Raw genomic sequence first — 25925 nt, 5'->3', positions numbered from 1 at the left:
GTGAACTACCACTTTTTCGCATATTTATTTCGTCTCAATTTTATTTTTTGATGTGATAATTTTTCAGTTGGAGCCAATCTCAGTTGCTATGCATTCCATTCTACATATCTGCCGAATCACCTTTTTTACTGAAAAAGAGGGCTTAAAAAGTGAAATTTAGGGCTACCTAGTAGTAAAATAGTAGGGCTGAATTAAAGTTAGAGGGTATCAACGATTAAGGATTTACTGACCCGCAAAATGAAAAATACTCGTCGGAAACGGAAGAGGGGGAGTATGTGTTTGTGCATTAGACAACTGAGAGACGAAATGTCTAGTAAAAGAAAACTCAAAGCCCTTTCTACAAAAACTAAAGAATTACCAGTGGGTATTCATAATATAACTATGGTTTAGTATTTCTAATAACTGTAGACTACGCGAAAATGATCTCACAGAAATCAACCTATTTTTGATAATGCAATGATTTATTGGAAATAAGCGTTTTTTAGTTGAAGGTACTTGATAAATACAAGTTCAAAAACGAGGAGGTATTTTATGTTGTAGAAATACAATGGGGAAGTCTTTCCAAACATCGCTTATAATTTTATTTCAGCAAAGTACGCAACAGATTATTTGTAATAAGAGTTATGTTGAGGTTAAGAAAAAATAAGGAAATGTCAAGTGAAGAGACACCATAATATCATACGTATTATGCTGAGTTAAACTAATCAGAAATCTTTCAAGTTTCACTTCCCTTGGTCGAATGTTTGATCTCTTTAATTTTATCCATGTAGCAATATTCCCAATACTTACGCTTCCATTTCTTTGGAAAACAAAATACGAGATTCCGCATAACGTATTGATAATGTCCAATTGCAATACCATATTTTACTTTATTTTCCTTTATCTAGAGCCCTCTGTATTATTTTCAAAAGCAGCGTATATGCATATATATTATATTGTTGATGGAGCAATACCATATTCTGTTTCAGGTGAGTTATAACGATCAAGTATGTGATCGATTTCTCAATAATATTGGCTAAAAAGGAAATGGTAGTGTGTGCTGTTAATTATTTAAAATCGCAATTGGCCAGTTTTGGCAGTAAATTCCAGATTACGGCGAGGGATATTTCTTCGGGGTCGAATGGGACGATTGGGAAATCAAAGAAGTGCGCTGTGTCAAGTGATGGCAACTTCCTCCACCTCGATGTACCCGGTCGAGGGTGGCCACACAGTTAAGTAACAGGTCTCATATTCCGCAGCTTATTGCCGGCCACCGTCAAACTTGTTCACTGCCTCTGGCTCAAAGCTGCGGTTTTTCTCAATGCAGACTTAAATTGACCGAAGGGACTTGTACAGAATCAGCATCTGGTTTGCTCAGGGCCTTATGTTTCTCACTATCGTAAATACCGGAATGTTATGTCGTATTTTGCCTCTTTAAATATAGTGTATGAGGATGCGATGCAGTGGACAAATATGCGAAGATAAAGGACGACTCGATGAACCCAGTGGTAGGAATTGCTTTGTGTGCTTACGTAAATGCCCACTGTTATGATGACTGCAACGGTTTAACGTCACATACTGGCACCAGATTGCAGCAAGGAAACGGGTGTGCCAATTTTTAAAAAGTGACCAAAAACTTTGTTGTAGCCCAGGTATAATTGTCATTTCAGGGGTAGCTGGTTGATTTTATACGATTATGTATCCCCTGAATTGAAAAGTGGAGCATTCTATGTTGAATTCCTCAAATTTCATATTCCTCCACGTCCACGATAGAGCATAGACTTAGCCTCATAACATTTCGACCGAGAGTTCCTCCACTACTAAGCGAAGGATATCACTGCGAGTGGTAATGTCGAAGCTCAGGCGACGATTCGAAAGTACAAACGTGGGAGAAGATTCGTACGTTGCAAATAGAGGGACGCTGCCCTTCTGACCACGATGAAGTGCCGTCGGAGCGCTGGGAGGTGGTAGCGACCACACTGGATTGTCGCTGCCCTGTGCTCCCGAGTCCCAGGATCTCCTTCCGGCATTTCTCTCGCCCTCGGCGTCCGAAATTCCGGAGTGAAGTGCTCCCAAGGAAGCTTATCATCGAGGCTCCTCGCCAAGCCTCGCTATTTTTTTAAGAAAGCTTCTGGGTCACAAAAAATTCTCGGTCACCGTCGAATCGTGGCGCAAAGAAGCATACAGAATTCGGAAGATGTGGTTTGTAAAACCCTCAAAAACAAGAAAACCGTGCAATTTATTCCCTGGGATCGGGCGGAACGAGTCGTGTCCTTCGACTGCTCCCATTCCTTTTTTACACTTGTCTCCAGTCGGTCTAAGCCACTCGGTCGTTATGAACTTGCTTTTATTTCCCCCCTCTCAGGCATCCGCATCGCTTTTTGTTTCGCCCGCTGAAGCGATCCCAGGGCCCCGCGCTCTTTCCTCCCGTCGGGTTAGCCACTATGCGACCGCGTTTCCGTCCCAACCGCTTCCCACGCCCGCCCCTCCGGCGACCCGGGCGGTCATATTTCCACTTCGCCCCACGAGGCGTGCTCGGATGCGAGGAGGTGGATGGGGGTGGGGGCAGAGAGCGGTTTCTTCCGCCGTGTACTTTTCCCCTGCGTCCTCGCCACCACGCGACCCTAACCTTTCATATGCCTCCCTCACTCGAATACCCCCTTCCTCTCGCACTCGCCCTTGCCTCTACCCCTTGTCCTCCGCCACCCCGTGACTTCGCTCTCTCCCCCTCCGTCGGGATCCCGGGGTAGAATCACTCACACTCCCCCCCCCCCCGAGAAACCCTCCTGTCGCCTCTCGCTTACCCCATGGTTATTCTCTTTCCACCGCGTCAGGGCTCACATCCTGCGCGAGCCTCCAAATAAACCCCCCTCGGCACCGCGCTGCCTCATTCGGACCACTCCCCCCCCACTGACCCGCTCCTCAATGTGCACTGAGATGTCTCTCCCCATGCCCTGCCCTCACTCTCCCCCCACCCCTCCCCTCCCGACACGTTCCCAAGAGACCACACACGCGCGACGAGCTGCCCTCATGCACGGCTCCCATCGCTCGCGCTCGCACGCGAGTTTAATTGCTTTTGTTGGACCGCGCCTGGCTTCGGCGCCCCCTGATCCGGCCGCCCACGCCCTCCGCTCCTCGCCCCGCGGACACCGCGAGGGCGCCCTCCCTGACCTCCCCTTCCCTGCCCCCACACACACCACGCTGTCATTTTTGCACATGCCACGACTCGCAGCCGACACCGTGCCGCCGCTGCCAATCCTCCTCCCACTCCCCCCCCCTCGCCCTCATTCGCACGTGCATGTTGGATTTTATGGGGACGGGAGCGAGCCCTATTGAGCCATGGCGCCGTAGCACACATCCATTCGACCGCTACTCCCTACTCGAGTTAGTGAACACCGTGTGCGGAAATACTACCCTAAGTCTTTTGCATTTTACATTTACTACTTGTGTTATTATATATAACAGTCTGATAAGTATAACTCTGTAAAATACGAGTTATTATTGCCGTACTAAGATATTTTTTGTAATATACGTAAACATTTTTCTATTCATTTATTTCAAGTCGTCCCGTATTATTTATTTTTCTTTTACTTTTTAATATGAATACTTCCATAGGATAAAAAGTTTAACTTTTTTGATGGCATATTTACTACGTTTTCGTATTGTGACGCGGTTTGTGTTCTTTTGACCTTATCGGGTTCAAGTTTAAATCTCTTTTAAAGATCCGTTTTCTGATTGTGTGAAATGTATTACGCAACCAAGTATTTGCGTGTGTCATCTGAACTTTTTTTATCATTCTCGCCTAATTCGTTCGAAAAAGGTATTCACAAAATGCATCCGTTCGCAAAATTACTGAAGTACCAATATCTGTATATTTTGCTTCGCAACCAAATATTATTCTTCAAAGAAAAATTTTCAAAGACACCATGTTACGTTCTGGATAGCTTATTATGGGTAGAAAATGTATGGAATTTGAACCTTCACAAAATAGTTATAGCCTTTTGTTTCATTATGTAAAACCTACTCCAAGATTTTTCCCTTTTTTTTCTGGTAAGCATATGAATTATGTTAAAAATGAATCTTACTCTGTTATATACATGTATGTAGGTTATTATGTCTTTCTCAGTGCGGATCGATGAAAGGTCATCGCTAATTTTAATTTCGAAATAAGTCACTTTAGATTTATTAGGTTTGGCTTAATTTTACTCTTTAGGTAATTTAATTTATTTTCCCCACCCTCAATTAACCATTAACCGTTTTATCATCACATATCTGTCCACGAAATATTTAACAACAGTCATTTTGATCATCATTCCCGTTCCCAAGCGCCTTGGCTTAACATTTAATCGATGACCATGTTCTTAATGGCCAATTATAAAAAAGTCAACAATTGGTTTGGTCATTATTTCAATGCTTATTTTGTTGCAAGTTTGCCAGCCACATGATTGCTACTTTGGTGTTCTCAATCCGACTAATCTGGAAAGTATTCGAGCGAAACGAAATTCACAATCGATTGCTCTATTCACATGAGTTTAGGGTATATTTGATACTACCTAATTTTTGTTTAAGAAAAGAATAAGTGTTCTTTGGGCCCCTTGCCCCCTCCGTCACCTCCTCTCCCATCCCTGCCTCCCACCCCCTGCTCACCCTCCCTTAATCCCGCCTCCGCCGCCACAACCTTTCCACTTCCGCTAATCCCGGCGCCGCCGGCCCCCGTCTCCCACCGAACCCCCCCCCCCCCCCCTCTTTCCCCCCTTCGCCCCTCCCAGCCACACGTCGTACCCTCACTCCGTCCTCCTCCCTCTCCTGCTCCTACCCTCCGACCACCGATACTCCCCGCCCACCGACCCCCTCCCTCCACCTCCCCCCCTCGCCTTTCTCCCATTTCCTGCCTCAACGCCATTCTACGTGTTTGACCGCCGCTTTCGGATCAATCCTTGAAGGGAGGGGGAGCGGGGCCGTCGGGCAGAGGGGCGGAGGGTGGGAGGAGGAGAAGGCGCGCGGGAGGATGAGTTGGTGTGGGTCCGATGGGGGGGGTGCAGTTAAACAGGTCTCGGCCCTTTTGGGGTCCATGGGCTTGGGGGTGGATCTGTGGGTGAGGGAAGGGTGATGGTGCTGGGCGGATGGGCTGGGGAACCTTCAGGAGAAGTGAGCCCATGTAAATAATGTTTTTTTTCAGTTTAAAAAAGGGACGGTTAAGGCGGGAGGAATGGTGTTGGGATGTTGGTTCGAGAGGTGTTGGTGTCTGGGGGTTAGTGGTCGGCGAGGGCTTCTTTTCCCAGGAATTGAAGAGCCGTCGGATGGGAAACTACGAGTGGGCCGGGCGATGGGGATGGGAATGAGGCGGGTCGCGCGCTAACCTGAGAAGAAGAGGTGAAAATGTGGGAAGGGGTTGGGGTGGGTTTTGCGAGTCGAGGACGCGGATTTAATGGTTGCAAAATGGACTGGAGTAGTTAAGTCACGGCGGTGAGGCGCGTTGGGGCGGTGGGGCGCGTTGGGGCGGAGTGGCGGAACTATTAGTCCTAACTTGTTTGGCCCTTAACATCCTCTCAGGAGATGTAAATAAAAAAACCCCACCTCCGACGCGACCCCGCGCACAGTTCACATGCCGTTGGAAAAAGCACATTAAAATGAAATCTCGACGGTCCCGAAAAAAAAATATGGTCAATGGTCGGTCTGAGTCTGGCGTAATTCGGTATGGAATTTTTTATGGCGTTCGGGGACCCAAGGGTCGATCCGTGAAATAACGGGTCTACGCATTATTTCAGAGATGGGGAAGGACATTGATGAATGTAGTAGGTATACATTAAGGCACCGGTTGCGCAAGTCGTGAACTGAACGAAGATAGTTAGCTTTCATCTGTTTCCTTTGGGCAGTAAGGATGATTTACGTTACGAAAAGACTTTTCCCACGGGATATAAATGCGAATTGGAGATACTTATGCAAATGCGCTTATTATTCATTCAGAGGAGATAATCTTCCGCATAATTAACTTTTATTTCACTCGATATAGGGATTTTATCGAAGGCTCCGGAAACATATATTTCTCCTATTTTCACTCTAATTTCCTGGAAATGCTAATATCATTACGCCAGTATCACAATTTTTGAATAAAATAAATAAGTGATGCAGCCTTTTCACCAGATGAGTAAAACTATTTAGTTTAAATTCTCAATATAAGCCCGCCAATCAGTCACACTCGGCCATATCATTTGCTGAGGTCGCGAAAATATCAATGAGCGCGTGGAATAGTTTCCCTGCATCGGGGGATAATGTGTTAAATCTAAATGAATTTTTAATAACATGAAATTTTAACCATGCCGTTTTTCGCTAGCTAATCCGCAGTGAAATATGGTCCATTATGCTGTTATTCCGTTATTTCCTGTACACCTCAAATGCTAATTTTTAGACTGCTTTCAGGGAAGGAAAATTTTCGTAGAAAATTTTTGTCCCAAAATGTATGAGATCAAAAGAATATAAAATTTCGAATTTTGCACCTTAATTTAGAAATCCAAAAAAAAACGCAGTTTCCGTTTATGACCTTCCCGCCTTTTCTTTTAATGGCTCATTTAATTAAGCCCATAAAGGAAAAGCTCTACCAATTAAATCTATGCCATAAGACCAATCGCACATTTGGAATCATTTGAATTATTTTTCACAGAACTTCATTGCAACCATTTACAATTTTGAAATCCCCCATTACAAATTATTTAAATGGCTCCTTATTTTATGCCATTCTACCGCGTTGAAAAACTTAGGAGCTGCTATTGGGTATTTAATCAGATAAGAGGTATTTTAGAAGATCTATCTCTTTTCTTTCAGATCTATTCTTGACTTTGAGTTGGTAATATTTTTAAATGGCGTGACGCACACTGTCGATAAGATCGCATCGCGTCCCTAATCTAAAAAGTGTAGAATATCATCAGAATTTGCGATATATGTATAACTCCAGCTATAGCACAAGAATAAAAGAGACGAGCTCCATTAATAAGAGCATTAGACATTTATCTCCATGCCATGACGCTTGGGAGTTGATCTTGAAGACCTTACTCGGGAAAGCTATGAATGAGATTTCTGCTTTCATCTTTCCAAAAAGCGGACAATATTGAAAATGATAGCATTAATTTTTACAATTCAGCTCGAGATAAAATGCACGACTTCGATGGAAATAGATATCGAATGATCAGGAAGCTGTAAAATAATTGGAGAATATTGAGCTCCGTCGTCGGGGGAAAAAGTAATGTAATTTAGGGTCTTTTTTTGGTGAGATGGGGAGGGACTTGTTGAAAGTTTAACCAAATTTCGCTTAAGAAGTTTCGAATCGGGTGGGATATTCCCGTTGCCGGCCTGCTCCGCGAAAAGAATGGAGGGGGTATTGGCCAGGAGTCTACCCCCTCGATTCATTCCTAAGAAAGTTCATCAATAATCGACGAGTATCGTGCCCCTTGTTCTCCCACACCCCATTCCTTTCGATCGGACGAACGCGAAATATTTCATCGAGCGGCGACTGCGGCGCGCGTGGCAGGACAGCACGGGGTTCGGAGGGGAGGAAAAAGGAAGAAATATCCCTCCCTCTCTCTCTCTCCGCGGCGAAATCGGTGCCACGACAATTTCTTCTTGACTCGTTGCCAGTCACGCTTGCCCATTCTTTGCGTCAATAATCCCGCTTTTCACTCGCATTCGTCCCGCAGCACGACCATCCATTCAACCTTCCCCAGGTGACCTTTTGACCTTTGACGGCCCCGTTTCGATTTTCGGCTCGAGGACACGCAAAACCTGGATCTCACAACCCCCGCTCCCTCCCATACACCCCACACCTCCAAACCTCCACCCACCCCCCTCCATATTCCTCTTTTCCCTCATACGCCCTCTCCACCACCCCCCTTCACCTCTCCGCCCCCGTTCTCCATATCGCCGGCCATACTACGGCTAGCATTCCACCCCTCCCCCCCCCAACTAACCCGCCGCCCCTCCCCCGCCATTCCGTTTTATGCTTTTGCCACCCCTCTTCCCGCCGACCGTTTTTTCGCTGCCCCTCCGTCGTCGCTTCCTCCCTCCCTCAGCACTCCGGCCATTACCTCCCAGCACCATCCCCACCCCCCTTCGTCTCACACCCAGCTTTCCCTATTCTGCCCAACCTCTCACGAGGGTCCCTCCTCCACTCGAGGGTGGAGGGAGGTGTAGTTATGCCAGGCCGGGCCCCCGTCCGCTGTCCCTCTCTCCCCCCCCCGCCGCCCACCGGCCGCTCTCTTCCCCCACATCCCCTCCCCCTTCCTCGCCACTTCCAAAACCTTCACGCGTAACTGTCCCATCGCACGGGTTTAATTGGACACGGCATTGTTGCTTGGAGTTAGATTAAAAGGTTTGCCGTATCATACGCTCCATCATACGTTTTTCCGTTCAAGAGCAAAGCTTCGGGGGTTCAATGCGTTAGGCGGGCTCATTGTGGACGGGATGAAACGTTTTGATTTTGCGAGGGAATGGACTTGTTTTTTTTGCGATGGTGACAACGGCAAAGAAAGAGTGCACCGTCACCCTGTCCGATTTCTTGACAGATTGCTGGGATGAACGGATGTCGCTCACAAATAAATGACATAGGCAGTCATTCCCGTGTCGATGTTTAAGCACCCTTAATGCCTTTATCAATTCAGGAAATTTCAATGCGATGGTATTTTTGCGTTCCCCATGTAATTTAAAATTAATAATTTTTTGTATTATTATAATAAATCTTACTTAAGTATAGATTAAGAGATCGAGTGTATTCATTATTACTCGATCTTCATTAAGCGAACATCAAGTGGTCAGACTCTGAATCCAAAGATATTAATGAACCCATAAACGCAGGAATCAACCCCAAGGTCGGTTTGATGCGTGATGGTAGGAAATTTATGCATCAGGGAACTGGGCTAGATCATTTCCCTCCGGCCCATCCGGTCAGTCGTCTAACACCCAACCCCTGAGCTACTACGTCCCGCTATAAGTATTACGGGGAGAATTTCGAACATTTTTGTTAACCATGACTTAAATGAAGTGACTGGTAAATTATGAGAGTGAAGATTTGAGGAGAAAAATCTGCGAAAATTTAGGCGTGGGATACGTTTGGAGGGAAAGTTGCGAGAATTAGTGATGTGAAGCGTTTTACAAAATCACAATAGTTATGTTGATGAAGATGTTATCAACAAGTGTTCATATTGCGGTGAGAACGTTATGATGACTTCATATCCTCAGAATCTCATGGTTGCCATAATAATAAGCTGCTGCAATTCCTTATTTTTTCTCGTTTTCTCCAGATGCGACATTATGGTAGTGCTACGTACAAGCAGAATAGAATGAAGAATTTCTTCACGAGAGTTGGCTGCTAAAAGGTCGAAAGAATAGAAAGAGGTACCTGATGTGACTCGAGAAACAAATCACGTGGACAATTATATTTAATAATAATTCATTCATTCAATTATCATATTTGTCATTCGACCTGAGGATGACGCCGATGCGTTTGAACTAGTTGTACTTGATGAAATATTTTGTGAAAGGATACGTAGTTTTTTACCTCAGTGATAATGGATTTCCACAAAGTTAAGCCTGAAAACCACGAATGTATAAATGTTCCCTCTTTTTCCTTTCTGCGCAGAATCCTCAGGTTCGTAAGACAGAAGTACACTCGAAGAAGGTTCTAACACGGCGTATAGTATTCTCGGGTCGTGCTATAAGATCGCCTAGATGGAATTGCAAAGTGTTTCTTGAATCTTGTAGCAAAGTGCCAAACGAAACCGCTACCCATAACAGGGAGTAATATCTGGAGGAGGTCTGATTCCAGCGCAGATAGACCTTCGCCACTTAAAGTACTAAAGTAATTACCAATACAGGGAACAGTTGCCGGAGATCTCTCTCTACCTAATTGCTTGGGGGGCGGGTATTATTAATTTTCCCCCTCCCCATTCCAATCTGAAATTGCCATTGGAGAATGCGACCATCTTTCCGCCTTCCGTCGCTTCCAGTCTCGTTTCCTCTCCTTCATTACCCCCTTCTCCAAGTTTCTCGTCCTCTAACCGCGCCCCTCGCTCAACCCATCTCTCCCAACATTTCATTCCCCCTACCCACCCCCCCTTTCTCATATTCCAAAAGTTTTTCTATAACTCTCGCAAGTCTTTCCTTTCACCCCGAGCCAATCTATTCCCTTCCCCACCGCCTGCATCATCCCCCTTTCATCCAACTCCCTCTCCTTCACTTTGCCCCTTACTAATCTCCTATTTCCTCTCTGCCGGCTTCCCTTTCAATTCCCGTTTTCATCCCCTTATTCCACATCCCCTCTCTCCTACAACCCCCCCCTCTCTCTCTCTCCCCGTTCCTCTTTCGCCTTCCGTTCCTCCTCCTCCCCCGCCCCGCCGCGGTTTCCAATCACAATGCTGATTTTATGTGGGCCCGGGATCATTTCTTTCGTTAACGACGATTTATTTCTTCCCCGCGAGCCATTTAATTCCATATTTTATGCATCTTATCTCGTTTCTGAGAGGTATTTTCCCCGAGCCGTCGAATTTATTGCACTCCTTCCACAGCTATTCGCAGTCTTCACGGTGCGGGAGCCTTGTTTTACAGGCAGAGTCTGGATCCTATTCGGAGTCTTCTTGAAAAATGAATTTTTTTGCCATTTCGTAGTTCCTGAATGTTTTTTTCCACTTCAAGTTGTGCTGTGGATCTGATGAGTTTATTTTTTTTATCCTCTCATCAAAACTACTTGCTTTCAAATTTATGAAATAAATATGAAAAAATAACGCCCTGCGTTAATTATTTGACATGTACTCTGCGAAGTGCTGAAATCCAATGGAACTCCACTCAATTATTCATTATTTTCGGCGTAGGCCCGTGTAGCGTAGAGTTCATTTATTATGTATAGCGACAGGGCCTTTATCTCGCTAATGTTATTTGTCCAGTTTTTTCCGTTTATTTGCAGTTTAGACACGAAACTTTATTTTGCGAAAATTTCTGGACATCGCAACTATGTATTCGTTCAGGGTTGTCGAATGTAGTATTACGTGACGGTTTGAAACTACAGGTTACATATTATGATTTTTAACTCCCTATTGTCATAATTCCTTAATATATGCCCTTAATTGGTTAAGCTATACTTTTGCTTAGGTCAATATATTCTTTAAGTTAGTACTCTACAGTTATTAATGCATGGAGCTTGACTTTTATTCTGGTGATGATACAGGGGCGCATATCAAATATTTCTGTGGATTAATGCCTGAGGAATATATCCGCTAGGACAGTTACTTTGAAGATTTGCCTTCACTCAATTTTAGGCGTAGTATTTAAAAAAGAATAAGCATGCAAAATTCAAAGGTAGGGACCTCATAAGACATTCATGTTAGTTGTATTAGCTTCTGTGGAAAAAAATATGGGAAACAGAAAGTTTCAAAGGTCTTGGTTACTAAAAAGTGATAATATGTAAATCCATCCTTCGGAAATTAATCCTAAGTTAAATATGCCTTCTTAATAATTGACAAATAGAAACGATAAACCAATCTTGAACAAAATTTTGCAGTAAAAAGTGAAATTTGCGGATGCAAGAGGTCTATTCGTCTTCGGAACCTTCTATTACATTTGAGACTACAAAATATACGGGCGTGCCAACTGGGGAGCACCTAAACTTTTAGAACCTTTTCTGGTGGGTGCTTCCCATAGAAGATCAGTGCAGGCGTGTCTGCCTTCGGCTGCCTCCCGCAAGGGACGGCGATCCTCCCCGGGCACTCCTTTGTCTCCTCCGTCCCCTCTCGGCTCCTGCAATTCCCTTCTAGACGCTCTATCCTCTATTACCGCTCTTGACACCATCTTTGTGAATAGACAAGGTCGGGGTCTCTGTATTCGAAAGAGAGGAAGACCGCCTGAAACTTTTGCACCGTGGAGGAGCGGGTCCATTTCTCGGAGCGGATCTCCACTCCTCTTTCGGATCCGCCGAACCGACTCGCCTCCCCGCCTTCCACATCCTGGAGGGACACATCAAAAGAATCTGCTCTTTCTCATTTCTTCTTCTACTTTCTTTTCCTTTTTCTACCCGTTTTGTGGGCCTACTACTGATCATGTTCGCAACTTTTCCAGGTAATTACGATCCTTTTATTTTTATTACGTGCTATTTCATATATTATACCGTTTAAATTAGTTTTTAGATGAACAAATGGCAACATATATGCGAAAGAAACGTCAAAACAATACATTTCATTACCACTCCCAACAATTCACAACCTGTCATTCTTAATAAAATAAACCCTTGTTTAATTCCGCACATTTCCTTCCTCCTTTCATCCCGTCCAACATCCCTATCCTATTCCTTGCTTGCCTAACAATTTCCCTTATAATAGTCATCAATATCTCATCACCCATTTAAATGTTCTACATATATCCATCTGATTCCTTTGGGTTTTGTCCCAACAAGTCTCCCCCATCCTGCCTAGGGATTTCTTTTTTGTTATTTCAAATTTTCCATCTTCTTCCAAATCACACTGTCAGCATCCTCCAATGTCCGCCATCTTACTTTATTGACCAAGATTCCGCTTTCAACAAAATTACGCTCCAAATGAAGGTTGTTACTGATCTTTTCTTAACAACCTTACTCAAAGCACCTGTCATCAACTCCCTATTCCTCGTGAAAGTATCTTTGTCTCACAAAATTCTTCATATTCTGTCCCTCTAGCTTTGACCATTTTGCGGCGGAACACTTCTGAGATAGGTAAATTGTTCCACCTGCTCTAGTACGTGTATTTGAACTCTCATTTTTATAATTAGCTTAGGTTTATTCCTTTACATAAACCACACGTATGTTTTGTTAACATTTATTCTCACCCAATACCCATTGCACAGACGTTTTAATGCTCTCAGCATGGCTGTAATTTCTTGGCTGACTAGCTATCTAAAACTTGATTGTCAGCAAACTTAACTGATTGTACGGATTCCCCGCCGACTTGAATTCCTATTTCTAGTTTCTCCTATGACTCTTGAATCATTTCCTCCACATATACGCTGAACAGCACAGGGAATGATGGACCACCCTATCTTGCTCCTTCTCCTAACATTGTCCATCCGGATTCTCCGACCCCCACTTGCACCTGAGCAAGTTCCTATTTTCTGCAATGTATCCATTAGTTTTTCCTAATACACTTTATCAAAGGCCTTTTTGAAGTATACAAAATGGGCCCTTAGGTCATGATTTAATACTATGTTTCTCTCGATCACGTTCTCTCGTGTTTCATCACGCTTGTCCCTCCCACTTCTGAACCCAGGCTGGCCATCCCCTAAGTAATCATTTTCCCTGTTCTCTGTCCTCTCATTGATGATCCTGAGAACCACTTCAGCTTTGTTAAAAATCAAACATATTGTTTTATATTCCTCACATATGGCTGTGTTTCAATTTTAATGATGGAACGAAATTGATGCGACAAAATCTTCCTGCCACATTCCTTTCTCATAAATGCAACAAATTGGTCCAAAAAAATGTTGCTCTTCCTTATTTCACTCCACTTTACTTAATTTACTTTCTATATCCCAATAAAGCATGCCTAGGCTAAAAAAATACCCACCTAAGTCAAATAATCTGTCTTTGCCTAAGCCAGCTGGTCCAACTTCTCTCCCATATAGTACCTCAATGCATACAATCCCTCGTATATCACTTCATTCTCTCTTGAAACTTCACTGGTTCAGTTTATAATTTTCCTGATCTGTCTTTGATTATTTGCAAGGATTTTTTCTTCTTATTTCTGAGCAATACTCATAACTTCCTGGTTCTTTCAGCCATCGCCAATTTCACCCTTCTACATATAATAAAATTTTCATATCTTCGAATTGCGTTTCTTTCCGCGCTTCTTGAGATTTATTTGTTTCCCACCTCAGTTCGCTATTCAACACTTTATACATCCTTCTACCTATGTTTGTGTTTTCACTCCTTTATTTCCTTCCTTCGTTCGTCTTTCTAAACATCTCGTCTGTAATCCATGGTTTTTTGTCTTTTCCTATTTACTTCTCCTATAGTGTCGCTTGTGTCCTTAGGTATCCCTTTTTTCATATGCTTTCATTTTTCTTCTATTGTACTAATCTTTCTTTCCTCATTCATTGCCGTCCGCTGATTCTCCTTTTTTATCATTGTGGTTAATGTTTCAAAATTTCCTTCTCCAACCGACTTTCCTATTTTATTCTCTTTGATCGACGTTATACTTCATTATGTAGTACTAAATTATGAGAGTATCCGCCGCCTGGAAACTGTGCACATTATTCACGCTGTTTCTAAATCTGCGTCTAATCTAATATCCTTTTGTATCCCGAGCATTTTCCATGCACTATGGTGTTGGAGCCAGTGCTATTTGTTATTGTTGAGCCCTGTTTCCTGCAGAACCCAATTTCTCTCTCCCCGCTGTCATCTCTTGTTCATAAACCGAGGTCCCCCACCTCACTTTGCTTACCATCTCTTCATTTGCTTACCATTGCATTCCAATCCACCATCATATCAAATATTTCCTTCCAGGAACACCCGCAATTATTTATTTTAATTGATAGTATACCTGTAGCCTGTAGACTTCTATCTCCCTATAGGCCCTGGTGGCATGTAGACCTGAAAAATGACCAAGTTCGGAGGCTCAGCTTTTATATCTACTAATAATATTCCATCAGTCGCTTAGTATATGTTTACTACCACCCTTTTTACCTTTTGGTTCAATATAATCGCCACCTTTCACCAGCTCTTCCTATCCGCTGTACATTATTATATAACTTCCCATACATATTACTCCAGTAATCCGTTATCCTTATATGAGGGGGGAACCAAAAGTAACGGAAATTGGGCAGCGGGGGAAGCGAGAGTGGGGGAAGTCTTTGTTCGGCCGGTCGTACGTTAGACACGCCACCTGCGTCAGTATGCGTAGCGCCGTCGCTGCGACTGGATCGGTCCGTCCGCGAGAGCTGTTTCAGTGAAACAACTTTTTTCATTTCGGAGAAAAACGTGATGGCGGATTATGTAGAGCAACTCGCTGCAGTGAAATTGTGTTCCCTGTTGAGGAAATCGGCCGCAGAAACTACTGTAATACTCAAGACCGCTTATGGGGAAGCTGCCCTAAGCAAAACCAGATTCTAGGAGTGGTTTACACGTTTCATAAATGGTGGCATGTCAATTGAAGACCAACCCCGTTAAGGCCGCCCTTCAACATCAAGAAATGACGAAAACTTCGACAAAATCAATGCCCTCATTCGTGAAGACCGTCGCAGAACCATTGATCAACTCTGTGAGGAGTCTGGAGTGTCATGGAATTCAGTTCAGAGGATTCTAGAGCAGATCTTTGGCACACAGGCGACTGGTTCTTCCATCACGAGAACGCCCCGGCTCATACCGCCCTCACCGTGATGCAGTTTTTGAGAAAAAACGGCATGACATCGAATTTTCAGCCCCCTTACTCACCGGAGTTAGCTCCTTGTGACTTGATTTTGTTCCCGAGACTCAAAAGGGGCATGAACGGAAAGCGTTTCGACACTGTGGAGGAGGTAAAACAAAAATCGCTAGAATGCCTAATAGCACCTCGTACAGCCCTAAAATATCTATATTTCATCTCTTGATCTCTCACTTATTATTTTCTAATTTCTCTCTCCTCAACCTCATCAAATCATCATATTCTTACTAATTTGGTACTCTTCTATGCTGCTGCTATGGTTTCTGCTTTGCAAGAATTTTTTTTTGATGACGACTTTAGAAGCCTTGACCCTCCCGCTGCGGGGCACGACACACGGCCCTCCAGCTGAGTCCCACAGTTGCCAGGACTCTTACAGATTTATTCTCACTATTGTTTGATGTCACAGCAATTTACGCCCCGGCCCCATGGAATGGGGCCGGGACGTAAATGGCTGTATTTTCCCGTTGCCTTCCTTAATAGTATTTTTAAGGCGACACTATCATTTAACGGCCGCCCCACTGGGGTCAGAAGCCTAGAGGGGACTGCCTTTCATCTGACTCCTATCCTTCGACTTATGTGGTGTCTGTGGACGTAGGTGACCCCACCAAGAGCAATTATCATTACATCCACCAGCATAACTCTAGGAGTTATCAGAGCCCATACGCTCTTCCTTTTCGTCAAGATTTTAGTCCATGGGTAGGGTCAAACGTTTCGATTACCCTAATTTTAAATTATTACACACACAGTGTTAAAACGTTTCACTTGTTTCCACCGTTTATCCTTAACTTTCTGAAGTGTAATGTAATACATCACCTTCCGGGAATGACAAGTACGTTTCCCACCCTTCTCAATATTATCTAAACATTGCACTACGGAGCAGTGTAAAAGGCATTCAGCTTCAAAAATTCTGTGAATTTAACTCTTGTGGTTATTTCACCTTTTTCCTGTGCGCCCACGATCACAGTAATTGCTCCTAAGATTGGTTTTGATTGGTAAGGATATACAGCTCACCTCATGCCAAGCCTTGCTACATCTGAAATTGACACGTTCGGAGTGGAAGCTCCTCTCTCACGTGTGTCACCTGAGGTTTCCCACGACGTTGTGGTAATCAGAAAATCATACCGCTTGAGTGGCAATGAGGGGATGACCAGAGGGGTCATCTCGGAATTGGAACCCAGTACCCTTCCGCCAGCGGTGTTAACGCTCCACTAGGCAACCACGCCAAGAGCACATCACATCTCATATTCCTGAAATATATTCTGAGGAAAAAAACTTTACTTATGGTCTTTCGTATGCATCCATTTGTGAATTGAGAACTATCATTTGAATGACACTTAAAAATCAATAATCACCCATTTAAGCTTGAGTGTTTTTTCGTCAGTTACTGTATATCGTCTTCATTCTCTTCAAATCTTCTCACCCTGTTATCTGCTTTTGCTTCACTCAATACCTTCAACCGCTAAGGCCCTCCTTATCTCCCCGCCCGCACCCCAACGCCCTCCCTCGCCTCAAAACACCATGTTGTCTTCTCTCCCCCGTGCACTTAATCCTCCCCTCAACACCCGCCTCTCATCCTGCTCCGCCCCCTACTCGTCTCCCTCCCCCGCATTCCCCTCCCCACGCATTTCCTCCCCTCCCCTCGCCCTCCCATCACTTTATTCCTTTTGTCATTGTATTCCTCTCTCAATCAATCTTTCCATAACTCACACGCATTCATATTCACGCCACTCTTTCTCCCACGCTCCCCTCTTTTTAAATTCCGCCCCCGTTCCACGTATCACTGCTCATATCATGCCGCCCCTCCTCCTCACTTTGCATCTCCTCCGTCTCACTTTCTCTTTTTTTTATCTCTCCCCGCCATAACTTCCACCACCCGCCCTCCTCCCACTCCTTCTTCCCCTCACACGTACACACACACACGCACGCACTCACACCCCCCGTAAGGCCACCCCTATCTCTCAATGTCTCCAGACATTCCATAAATCTCACCTCTTCTCATTTTCCTCAGCCTTCAACCCTGAGCCCCAACCCTTCAGCCCCAACACCCAACCCCCGCTCCACCTCCGCTCACCCTCATCTTCGCTTTGCCTCCCTTCCCATATCGCCCCCTCGCCGGTCGGCGTTGGCGGGTGCTTTGGCGCCCGGGCGTAAATCGGAGATATTTTGCCATATTTCGGCCAAATAAAGGAGAATTCTCTCTCCCTTTCACCTTCCCCACTACATTTTCTCCTCCTTGCTCTTCTTCTGTCTCTCCCTTAAATTAAAAATTTTAACCTCAAAACTCACCGAAATAAAGTCGGAAATTGTAATTTCTCCCCGGGTGATTGGATAGTAGCTCAAAGCTCAAGTTCATGTATCACAACCGTGGATAAATATGTATTTTTTTATCTCCCGTTAAATGTGCCTTTAGAGTTCTTTTCGGAGAATGCGATTACCATTGATCCCGGCACTGGCTTGAGTTGGGATCGTTTTCTTCTTCAATTTATTTTGAGACGTACGCCGCTCTGGGTGATTCCGCGTGTCATACCCTATTTCAGTGAACAGAAGGAAGGCCTTTCCCGGGCTGGAGGAGATCCGCATGGATGCTGAGGATGTTTAAGTGCGGAAACTTTTGCACACTCCATCTCTCAAGTATTTCTTTGTCCTATCTTTCACTGCACCGACGCTGAACGGACCCTCAACACTATTGATATTTATTATAATTATGTGTGCCTCGATTAAGGATGTATTTATTAAGGAGGATGATTAAGGAGGAATTAAGACCAGTGCGATGAATTTTATAGGACAGAGATCATGGGGTCTAATTAAAGAGGAACGTGTTAGACGGGAAGGGAGAAGTGGATATGCGCAGGCAACAATTCCTCACAATCAAATGATGGTGAACGATTGGTAACGTGTTAAGGTTGTGTGAGCACTTTGCTGAGCATTTTCATCGTCACAAGTCCACCTCAACTAATTGATAATGAATTCAACTTTAATATTTTCTATAAAATTTGATCATATCTGCAATTTCTCGTTTCTTAATCATCCTGCCTTTGCATAATATTTTGAAATTATGAAACGAAAGTCGGCCGTCCAGAAAGTAACTTATGTTTTGAGATAAAATATGAACATGGTGGCAAAAAAAGGTTTTATTATATTTTTTAAATATTTTATACATTCGTTTTGAAAGGCTCATTCTTAAACTATTTTTCTATAGAGTTGCTATTCAAATTGAGGCATATATTACAAAAATACACAAGCTTTTCAATGTCGTCTTTGAAGAAATTCGCCGCCTTAATTGTTAATCACTTGTGTAGACAAGCATACAATTCTGCGACCCTGCCAAAGCGCTGTGTTGCAAGTCACGTCTAGTGAGAGATCCATAATTTGATATCTCCAATTTTCACGAATTTTTTCGTTAATTTTTACCTGCCATTTTAAAACTGAATGCACCACTACCGTACTTCGCCTTCACTCATTATTCTTTCTCAGTACGTTTCCCAAAGTTGCCTATGAATTTCAAATGGCTTGCGGTTTTTGCAGGTAAAAATCTAATCATAGATTGCACTTCACTTCAACTCACGGGATATTCTATTGCAGTCCATATTTCAACAGTTCACAGTAAGTAGAAAGCCCAAGGTATGAAAACCGCAATAGCAGGATGCATACTCAGGGTAGGAGCGTTTAAATACCAATATGGTGGCTCTACCCCTACCAATCGACACGCTAAACCGAAACGTAAGTTACTTTCTGCACAACCGTCGTACTTTTGTGGGGGAAAAGAACTGCAAACCGTTAACTTTCTTGAGAGAAGTGTCTTGATTTGCGGATAAGCTGTAATGAAAATGTAATCTAGGTGTCCTGCTAATAGTCTGCTGAGCAAAGGCACGATTTACAAGGTTTTTTTTCTGAAATAAAAATATTACAATTCAAGCAGCTCTTCAAATATCTGTTCAAGTTCAAATCTTTTTAAAGATATTCATATCGCGTAATTTATTTATTCCTCAGTAAAATTCAATTGTAACGCTTACTAAGCATTCTATTGCCTTGATTTAGAACACATTTGCTTTAAAACTAGAGGATAAATTAAGTCTGAAAACAGGAGAGATATTTACTTGCACCGGTTTCAACAACTTGACTTCATCTTCACCAATTTCACTGAGAAATGGCTGTGACTTTAAGGGTTTCTTTAGTTGCCCTGATTAATGAACTGTATATATAACTATATCGGTGAAAACCATGATGGAGGCGTTCATCGGACATTCCCATGCCACGATGTGAACGATGATTTTACTCCGCACACACTTTCTAGTTTCATTACAATTGAGCTGTCGGCATATTTCCTAGTATTTTTTAGAATAAAAGGATATACCTTTGATTTTATTTGATATAATACATGTTGTATTTTTTGCGTAAAAAGAATTTATTTTAACGAATGTTACGACAATTTAGGCTGTCATTTGTTTACTCTTCATGCGGATTTTTTTCACGCTGATAGTTGTTACAAAATCTTATTGATAATAATATTTAGTTTTGGGTTTGCTTTAAAAGTTTTGCCATTTTTCATTGCATTTTCGAACGATAATTGTATTTGTGTCGTCGTCCGGACTAGCGACAAATGGTAAATGATGACGTATCTTTGCGTAGCACTGATGGGTTAAATGAATTGGATGGCCGGACTCGTTTGCTAAGCGTCTGGTGGTCGATACTGGCTGTCGATAATGCCTTGTTAATTGTTTCGTGGCAATTCTCTCTAGGAGAGAGGCCTTGTCTTTCCACGGGGGCTTTCCCTCTGGTGTTCGCCCCCCGGTGCGGCCGTCCCCTCGCCCCATCCCCTGGGCATCGTAGATGCATGCCGTGACACGGGCACCATGTGCGCTTCGGCGAATCCTCACGAGAGGCGTACACACCGCTGATTTGCGTCGTCCGAACACACAAACACGTGTCGCACAAGGCCGTATTCATTATGGATCTGGCGTGCGATATCCCGCTCGGATTGCCTAGGGGAGTGGGCCGGGGGGGGGGGTCTGGCGGGGGGGGGAGGCGGAAATGCGAGATCAATTCGGTGCCCGCGAAGCCTCTTCATTTTGCCGTGACCGTTAAATCCTACTTCTCGATTGAATGCTCGATACACGCACTTTCAAGGCATCATGCAATGATTCTGACGATATCAAACTATTTACTAAATATTTTGGAATGTTTACGTAAGTTTTTAAACCGTCGCATATGAATTTTGAAAACATAATGCTTCACACGCTTTTAATTGGGTTCGTTCATTTCACAGAAAAATGTCTTTAATATTAATGCGCTCAAAATCCTCCCCACCTCAAACACCCGCTCAAAAAGGTCACATGCATTCAATACTTCATTGCATGAATTCGGATTCATGGATTCCCGCAATTAAGTAAATAACTGTCCAAGTCAAAATTTTAAAGAAATGACACGGTAGGAATGAGCGCCACGGAGACTTTTCTCTCTTGCATTTTTAACTCTGGAGACCTTTTGTCCTTCGTATCCCCGTACTTAATGTCAAGAAAGTTTAAACCGTCCGATCACTGTTACAAATCATGTGAGTCAGGTTCATGTTGAATTTTCCCGTAGTATTTTAACCATTTTACGGTGAAATCAAATGGAAAAAATAAATGTATAGTTTGCACCTTTGTGCGCCCACCCGCCGCCGTGAACGGGTTTTCCACGCCTCGTAGGCCTATTGAAAGGCGGCGCCCGAAATGCTGCTAAGCTCTCTCGTCACGGTCTATTGCAATGCTTCAACCGAGCCGTGGTCACCTCCATTTAACATGGATTTGAGATGAGGGAAGAGGAAAAAGTCTGGTGGGACAATATAAAAAAAATTGGATCTTCACTCACATGGTCGAGAAGCTCTTGAAAGATCTGCGTGCGAATTACTTTTCGTTCGTCCGAGTGCACTCGCGGTATCAAATTCGCACACGCCTTTTTCATGCCCAAGTTATTGGGCACAAGTCGATGCATATCACTTTTAGGGATGCCCAGTTCATCAGAAAAAATGCGATCTCTGTCCAACAAAGCCTTCATCTTTGCTATATTTTTGTCTTTTTTTGAGGTTGAAAGGCATCCTAAAGGTTCGGCGTCTTCAATCTTTTCTCTACTCTGCCAAAATTACTTATGCCAATCAAAAACACTAAATCTATCCATGGCATTATCACCATAAGCTGCCTTGAACATGTCATGAGTCTCTTTCCCAGTTTTTCCCAACCTCACGCAAAATTTGACGGCGTGGCGCTGTTCCAATAACCGGTTCATGAAGGAGCTGAGGTTTATAAGGTGTGATTGAAGAAAGACAGGACTGGTTTTATTCTGCGCAAACCGTTCAACGGATCGAAACGAGACACAGTGCGCCATCTAGCGACACACCTGATAACTGAAACGAGAGGTAGTGCGTTTGTTTACGTTGTGTCGTTTCATTGCAGCAGCGGTACGTGTCTTAACCTGTTCGTCGCCGCGTGCAACGGCAGCAATGAAGGAGGAGCTAGAGGAACAGCGTTTGTGCGTGAAATTTTGCTTCAAACTTGGCAAAAGTGCTAAGGAGACATTTGGAATGATTCAGCAAGTCTTTGTTAATGAAGCTATGAGTCGAACCAGTGTTTTGAGTAGTACAGTCGTTTTAAATCGAGCAGAACCTCGACAGATGAAGATCGCGAACGCGCGACACATAACGCGCCGGCTCATACGGCGCTGATCTTGAGAGAGTTTTTTGCCAGAACCGGAACTTTCGTGGTCCCGCAGCCGCCCTACTCTCCATACGTGGCTCCATCAGACAATTTATTTTATTCCCAAAGTTTTCCCAAAAATCAACCTGGAAAGGGCACCGATTCGAATCTATTGTAGACATTAAAACTAATTGTTCGGCGGACTTGAAGAGGATCCCTAAGGCGGCTTACCAGGCAGGTTTAAAGAGCTGGAAGAAACGTTGGCAAAGGTGTGTCGTCAGCCAAGGCATGTACTTTGAGGGCGACAAGTTCGACTAAGCTGTATCCGTCGAAATAAACAAGTCATAAAATCAGTCCTGTCTTTTTTCGACCACACCTTGTAGTTATAGAGGTTATAGTGGTTTTGCGAGAGTACGTTCCGAATTCCGCAAAGGCTGGGAGCCAACTGTCACCGGCCTCCAACCTTTCCTAAAACTCCGCTCCCTTGAATCCAGCCAGTGAAACTGCCGCCCATTCATCTATCTGGGAAAAATAAGTACTGCTAGTTTTGGTACAGACCTTGTGTGTGTGTAAAAGCAAATAATTTTATTGAATTTTTTTTTGGAAATATGTTCTTTAAATAAATTGATATGTATTTTTAATAAAAGTATTACTCTATTCTTCTTTCGAGTAGGTGGCGGTAGAGCGATCAAATCGAGGGGGGCCAGGAGTCATAACATCCTCATGTATTTACGCGTAATTGCGTGGGTGCTTATCTTGCAGCATCAAGACCTCGGAACACTTAGAGAAGATTTTTTTACTCTATTTGTAGAATGTTGAAAAAAATGAAAGAGGAATTCCAACATCATTTTTAAACATATCTAACCGAAAATGATGTAAATATTTACTCGTACATGAAGTGTCTGAGGTATCGTATATCATTCAGCTGAGGAGAAAATAGAAATGAATTGAAAAGGTGCCTCGTCGTTCCAACTCCCTCCCCTTAAAATGTGAAGCGGTTGAAAAATGAAGATGAATAATTGGCGAGCCGCAATTTTTGCTAAGTGTCGATATCCGAAGATTATTTCATAGCATCTAAATGCCGGCCCTTTTTACTGAATCGAAATGTGTCCTTTTAATTTGGAGAAAAAAAAATATTAACATATTTTCAAATGTTTGTTACAGACAAATTAGTTTCTTATCAATGTAAACCAATATGTATGAAACATATTTTTTTACCTTCTGTAGAACAGATGTTTATATTCTATTCCCACTTTAATATCTGTGTCGTGTTATTTTTAGCCTATATAACAATTTTCATATCTTTATAAACTAGTATTGGCAAGTATAAACATATAATATGGAGACGGGGTATACGAGTAGGTTGGATAAGCATAAATCTTTGAACACATTTTTGAGGGTTTTATTCCTTGCCTGTTCTTTTTTTATTACTTTTCTAATTTTTCCAATAACTCCACATAAATGAATATGAAACATGAGCGTAAATTTGAGAATTGTTTGCGAAATTGAGATAAAAAATAAGTAGGTGATATTATTAAATTTATTTTATGCCATTATTTATTTTGTCACGTCATTCTCCGCATCGTTTGTCGTTTAGAGTAAGGCAATAGCCGTATTTAATGTTATCTGGAACTTTTCAAGGCACCAAAGAACGATTTATATTTTTTAAATCGTCTAAAATGACAAATATAAAAATAGCATCGTTAATAAGCAGACTAATAGTGAAGACTCAGCCGTAAAATATATCCGCCGGGGGGTTCATCCGTTTAGGCCTTTTTCGTCGAGTTTGTCCTTTTTGACCGTGGCATAAGTAAACAGGAAAAACGTGAAATGGAATCATGAACCACATAATAACCTAATTCTATCCGTCATTAATGTCGGTTACGAACAAAAGTTTGATAGAATTATCAAAGTATAGAACTCATTTCTCATTTTGTGTAGCTCATTACGGTACTATGTTTTAAAATCTAATTAAGTTAAATCTTCTTTAGTTGTAATTTAGAATGAATTAGACACATGCAAACATAACCTAGCCACGTAAATGGTAAACACATTTTTGCATGCGCTCTCTTTCTCCTCTCTCTCTTTCTCTGTCTCTCTGTCTGTCTCTCTCTCTCCTTATATATATATATATATATATATATATATATATATATATATATATATATATATATATATCATAGTAAATATCAATGTATCATAGTTTATATTACATGTACCACGGCATCCGATAAATATCTTGGAGCATGCAGTCAGGAGGCCGGATAAAACCGACGACGAGGCCATATTAAAGTAATATTATAACGAGCAATTTCCATTAAATATTATGGCGGTTGCTCTCCTGCGGCCAGAATTAATTTTGAATGAGTTTTCGTTATGAATTTCACAGAGTAATTACGTTGAGACTTTATTTTTTTTATGTTTAGAGAAAAGATGGAACGAAAATATTTTTGCTCTCCCGTTCACAGAAGCCAACGCGACGGCCGAGCCACCGCCGGTGTCCACCTCTGCCGCCGCAGTGTCAGCGGCGTTGCCCAGAGCAGAGGCGTCGCCGTCGCTGCCCGCCGAGGGCGAGGAGGAGGAGGACATACTGTACCAGAAGGACGCCTCGTTCTCCGCCGAGAGGGAGTTCGGGCCTTCTGAGACACCGCCCACCGCCTCCTCGGAGGCACCCTTGCCCATTGGAGTACGCTTTGTGAGCGCGGGACCGGGACTGGAGGCCCACGCTGTGCCCACGCCGCCGCCACAGGAGATGTGCCTGCTAGATTGCGGTCCCGGCTCCTGCCTCATGGAGGACCTGGAGGAGGGCAAGGGCGGAGGGGGGGGCCTCGACGCCCCGTCCAGACGACACCGCCAACGGTGCCAGTGTCCCCTGGGGAGGGGGGGCGAGCGGTGCGAGCGAGGTGAGAGCGGCGGGGATGGCTGGCTAGTTCTCCTTCCCTTTGGTGGTGACCGGGGTGGGACAGGGAGTAGACGAATACTTGACGACGGCGTGAATGGATAAAACCCGCGCTCTCTCTCTCTCTTTGATTATGCGGGTCGCGGATTTTAGCTCGGTATTTCTCTGGGATTTCATTGCATGGGTTTGCAAGAGGTACATGAATAATCCGACCGATATGCATGCGATGAATATTTAAGATTCACGCGTCGCTTGATCAGTCGTATTTACTGGTCGTACACATACACATGCATATGCATACACACACACTATATATATATATATATATATATATATATATATATATATATATATATATATATATATATATATATATTATATATAATTAAGTATTAAGCATTACCAAGTAGTGCAATGTGCACGAGGAAGCAGGATACATTGAATATATATATATATATATATATATATATATATATATATATATATATATATATATATATACATATGTATGCAAGTATGTATGTATAGATATATAATCAATATATCCTGCTTCCTCGTGCATATTACACTAATTAATAATGCGGATCAATGTTTGCTATATTATTTTCTTAAATATTAAACGACCAGTAAACATGCGTTAATAATATGAGCAAAATATTTATTCATGGTATAAAGATAATATTTTTTATCCAATAAATTTCCGTTAATGTGCGTGTGTCTGAAATTAATTCTCATAATGGAGATAATGTGGGAATAAGTAAATTGCCTTAATTTTTTTACTTGATCATATGTTTTCTACAATTTATTATCCTAACTTGATCTGATTAATTATTGTCTACGAAAAGAATGATGCTTAAGATAAAAATCATTTGTGTTATTTTTATATTTCAAGACACTAAGACAATCGCGAAATATTCCATCTTGCTTATATCAGTATTTCATTCTCATTAG

At 42.9% G+C, this 25925-nt stretch overlaps 1 protein-coding gene across 1 annotated transcript in view; it reads left to right on the top strand.

Annotated features, from left to right (window-relative positions):
* Positions 1-25925, top strand: part of LOC139686289 (pikachurin-like) — a 342727-nt gene that overhangs the window by 246898 nt on the left and 69904 nt on the right. The window contains exon 3 of the mRNA XM_071583431.1: positions 24544-24978. Within this exon, the coding sequence (XP_071439532.1) occupies positions 24544-24978 (435 nt within the window). The remainder of the gene's footprint in view (positions 1-24543; positions 24979-25925) is intronic.

The sequence above is a fragment of the Hetaerina americana genome, unplaced genomic scaffold, assembly GCF_022747635.1.
Source record: "Hetaerina americana unplaced genomic scaffold, ioHetAmer1.1.p SCAF_14, whole genome shotgun sequence".
Lineage (NCBI taxonomy): Eukaryota > Metazoa > Arthropoda > Insecta > Odonata > Calopterygidae > Hetaerina > Hetaerina americana.
Note: the sequence above shows the minus strand (reverse complement) of the source record. Positions and strands in the feature narration are given on the sequence as shown.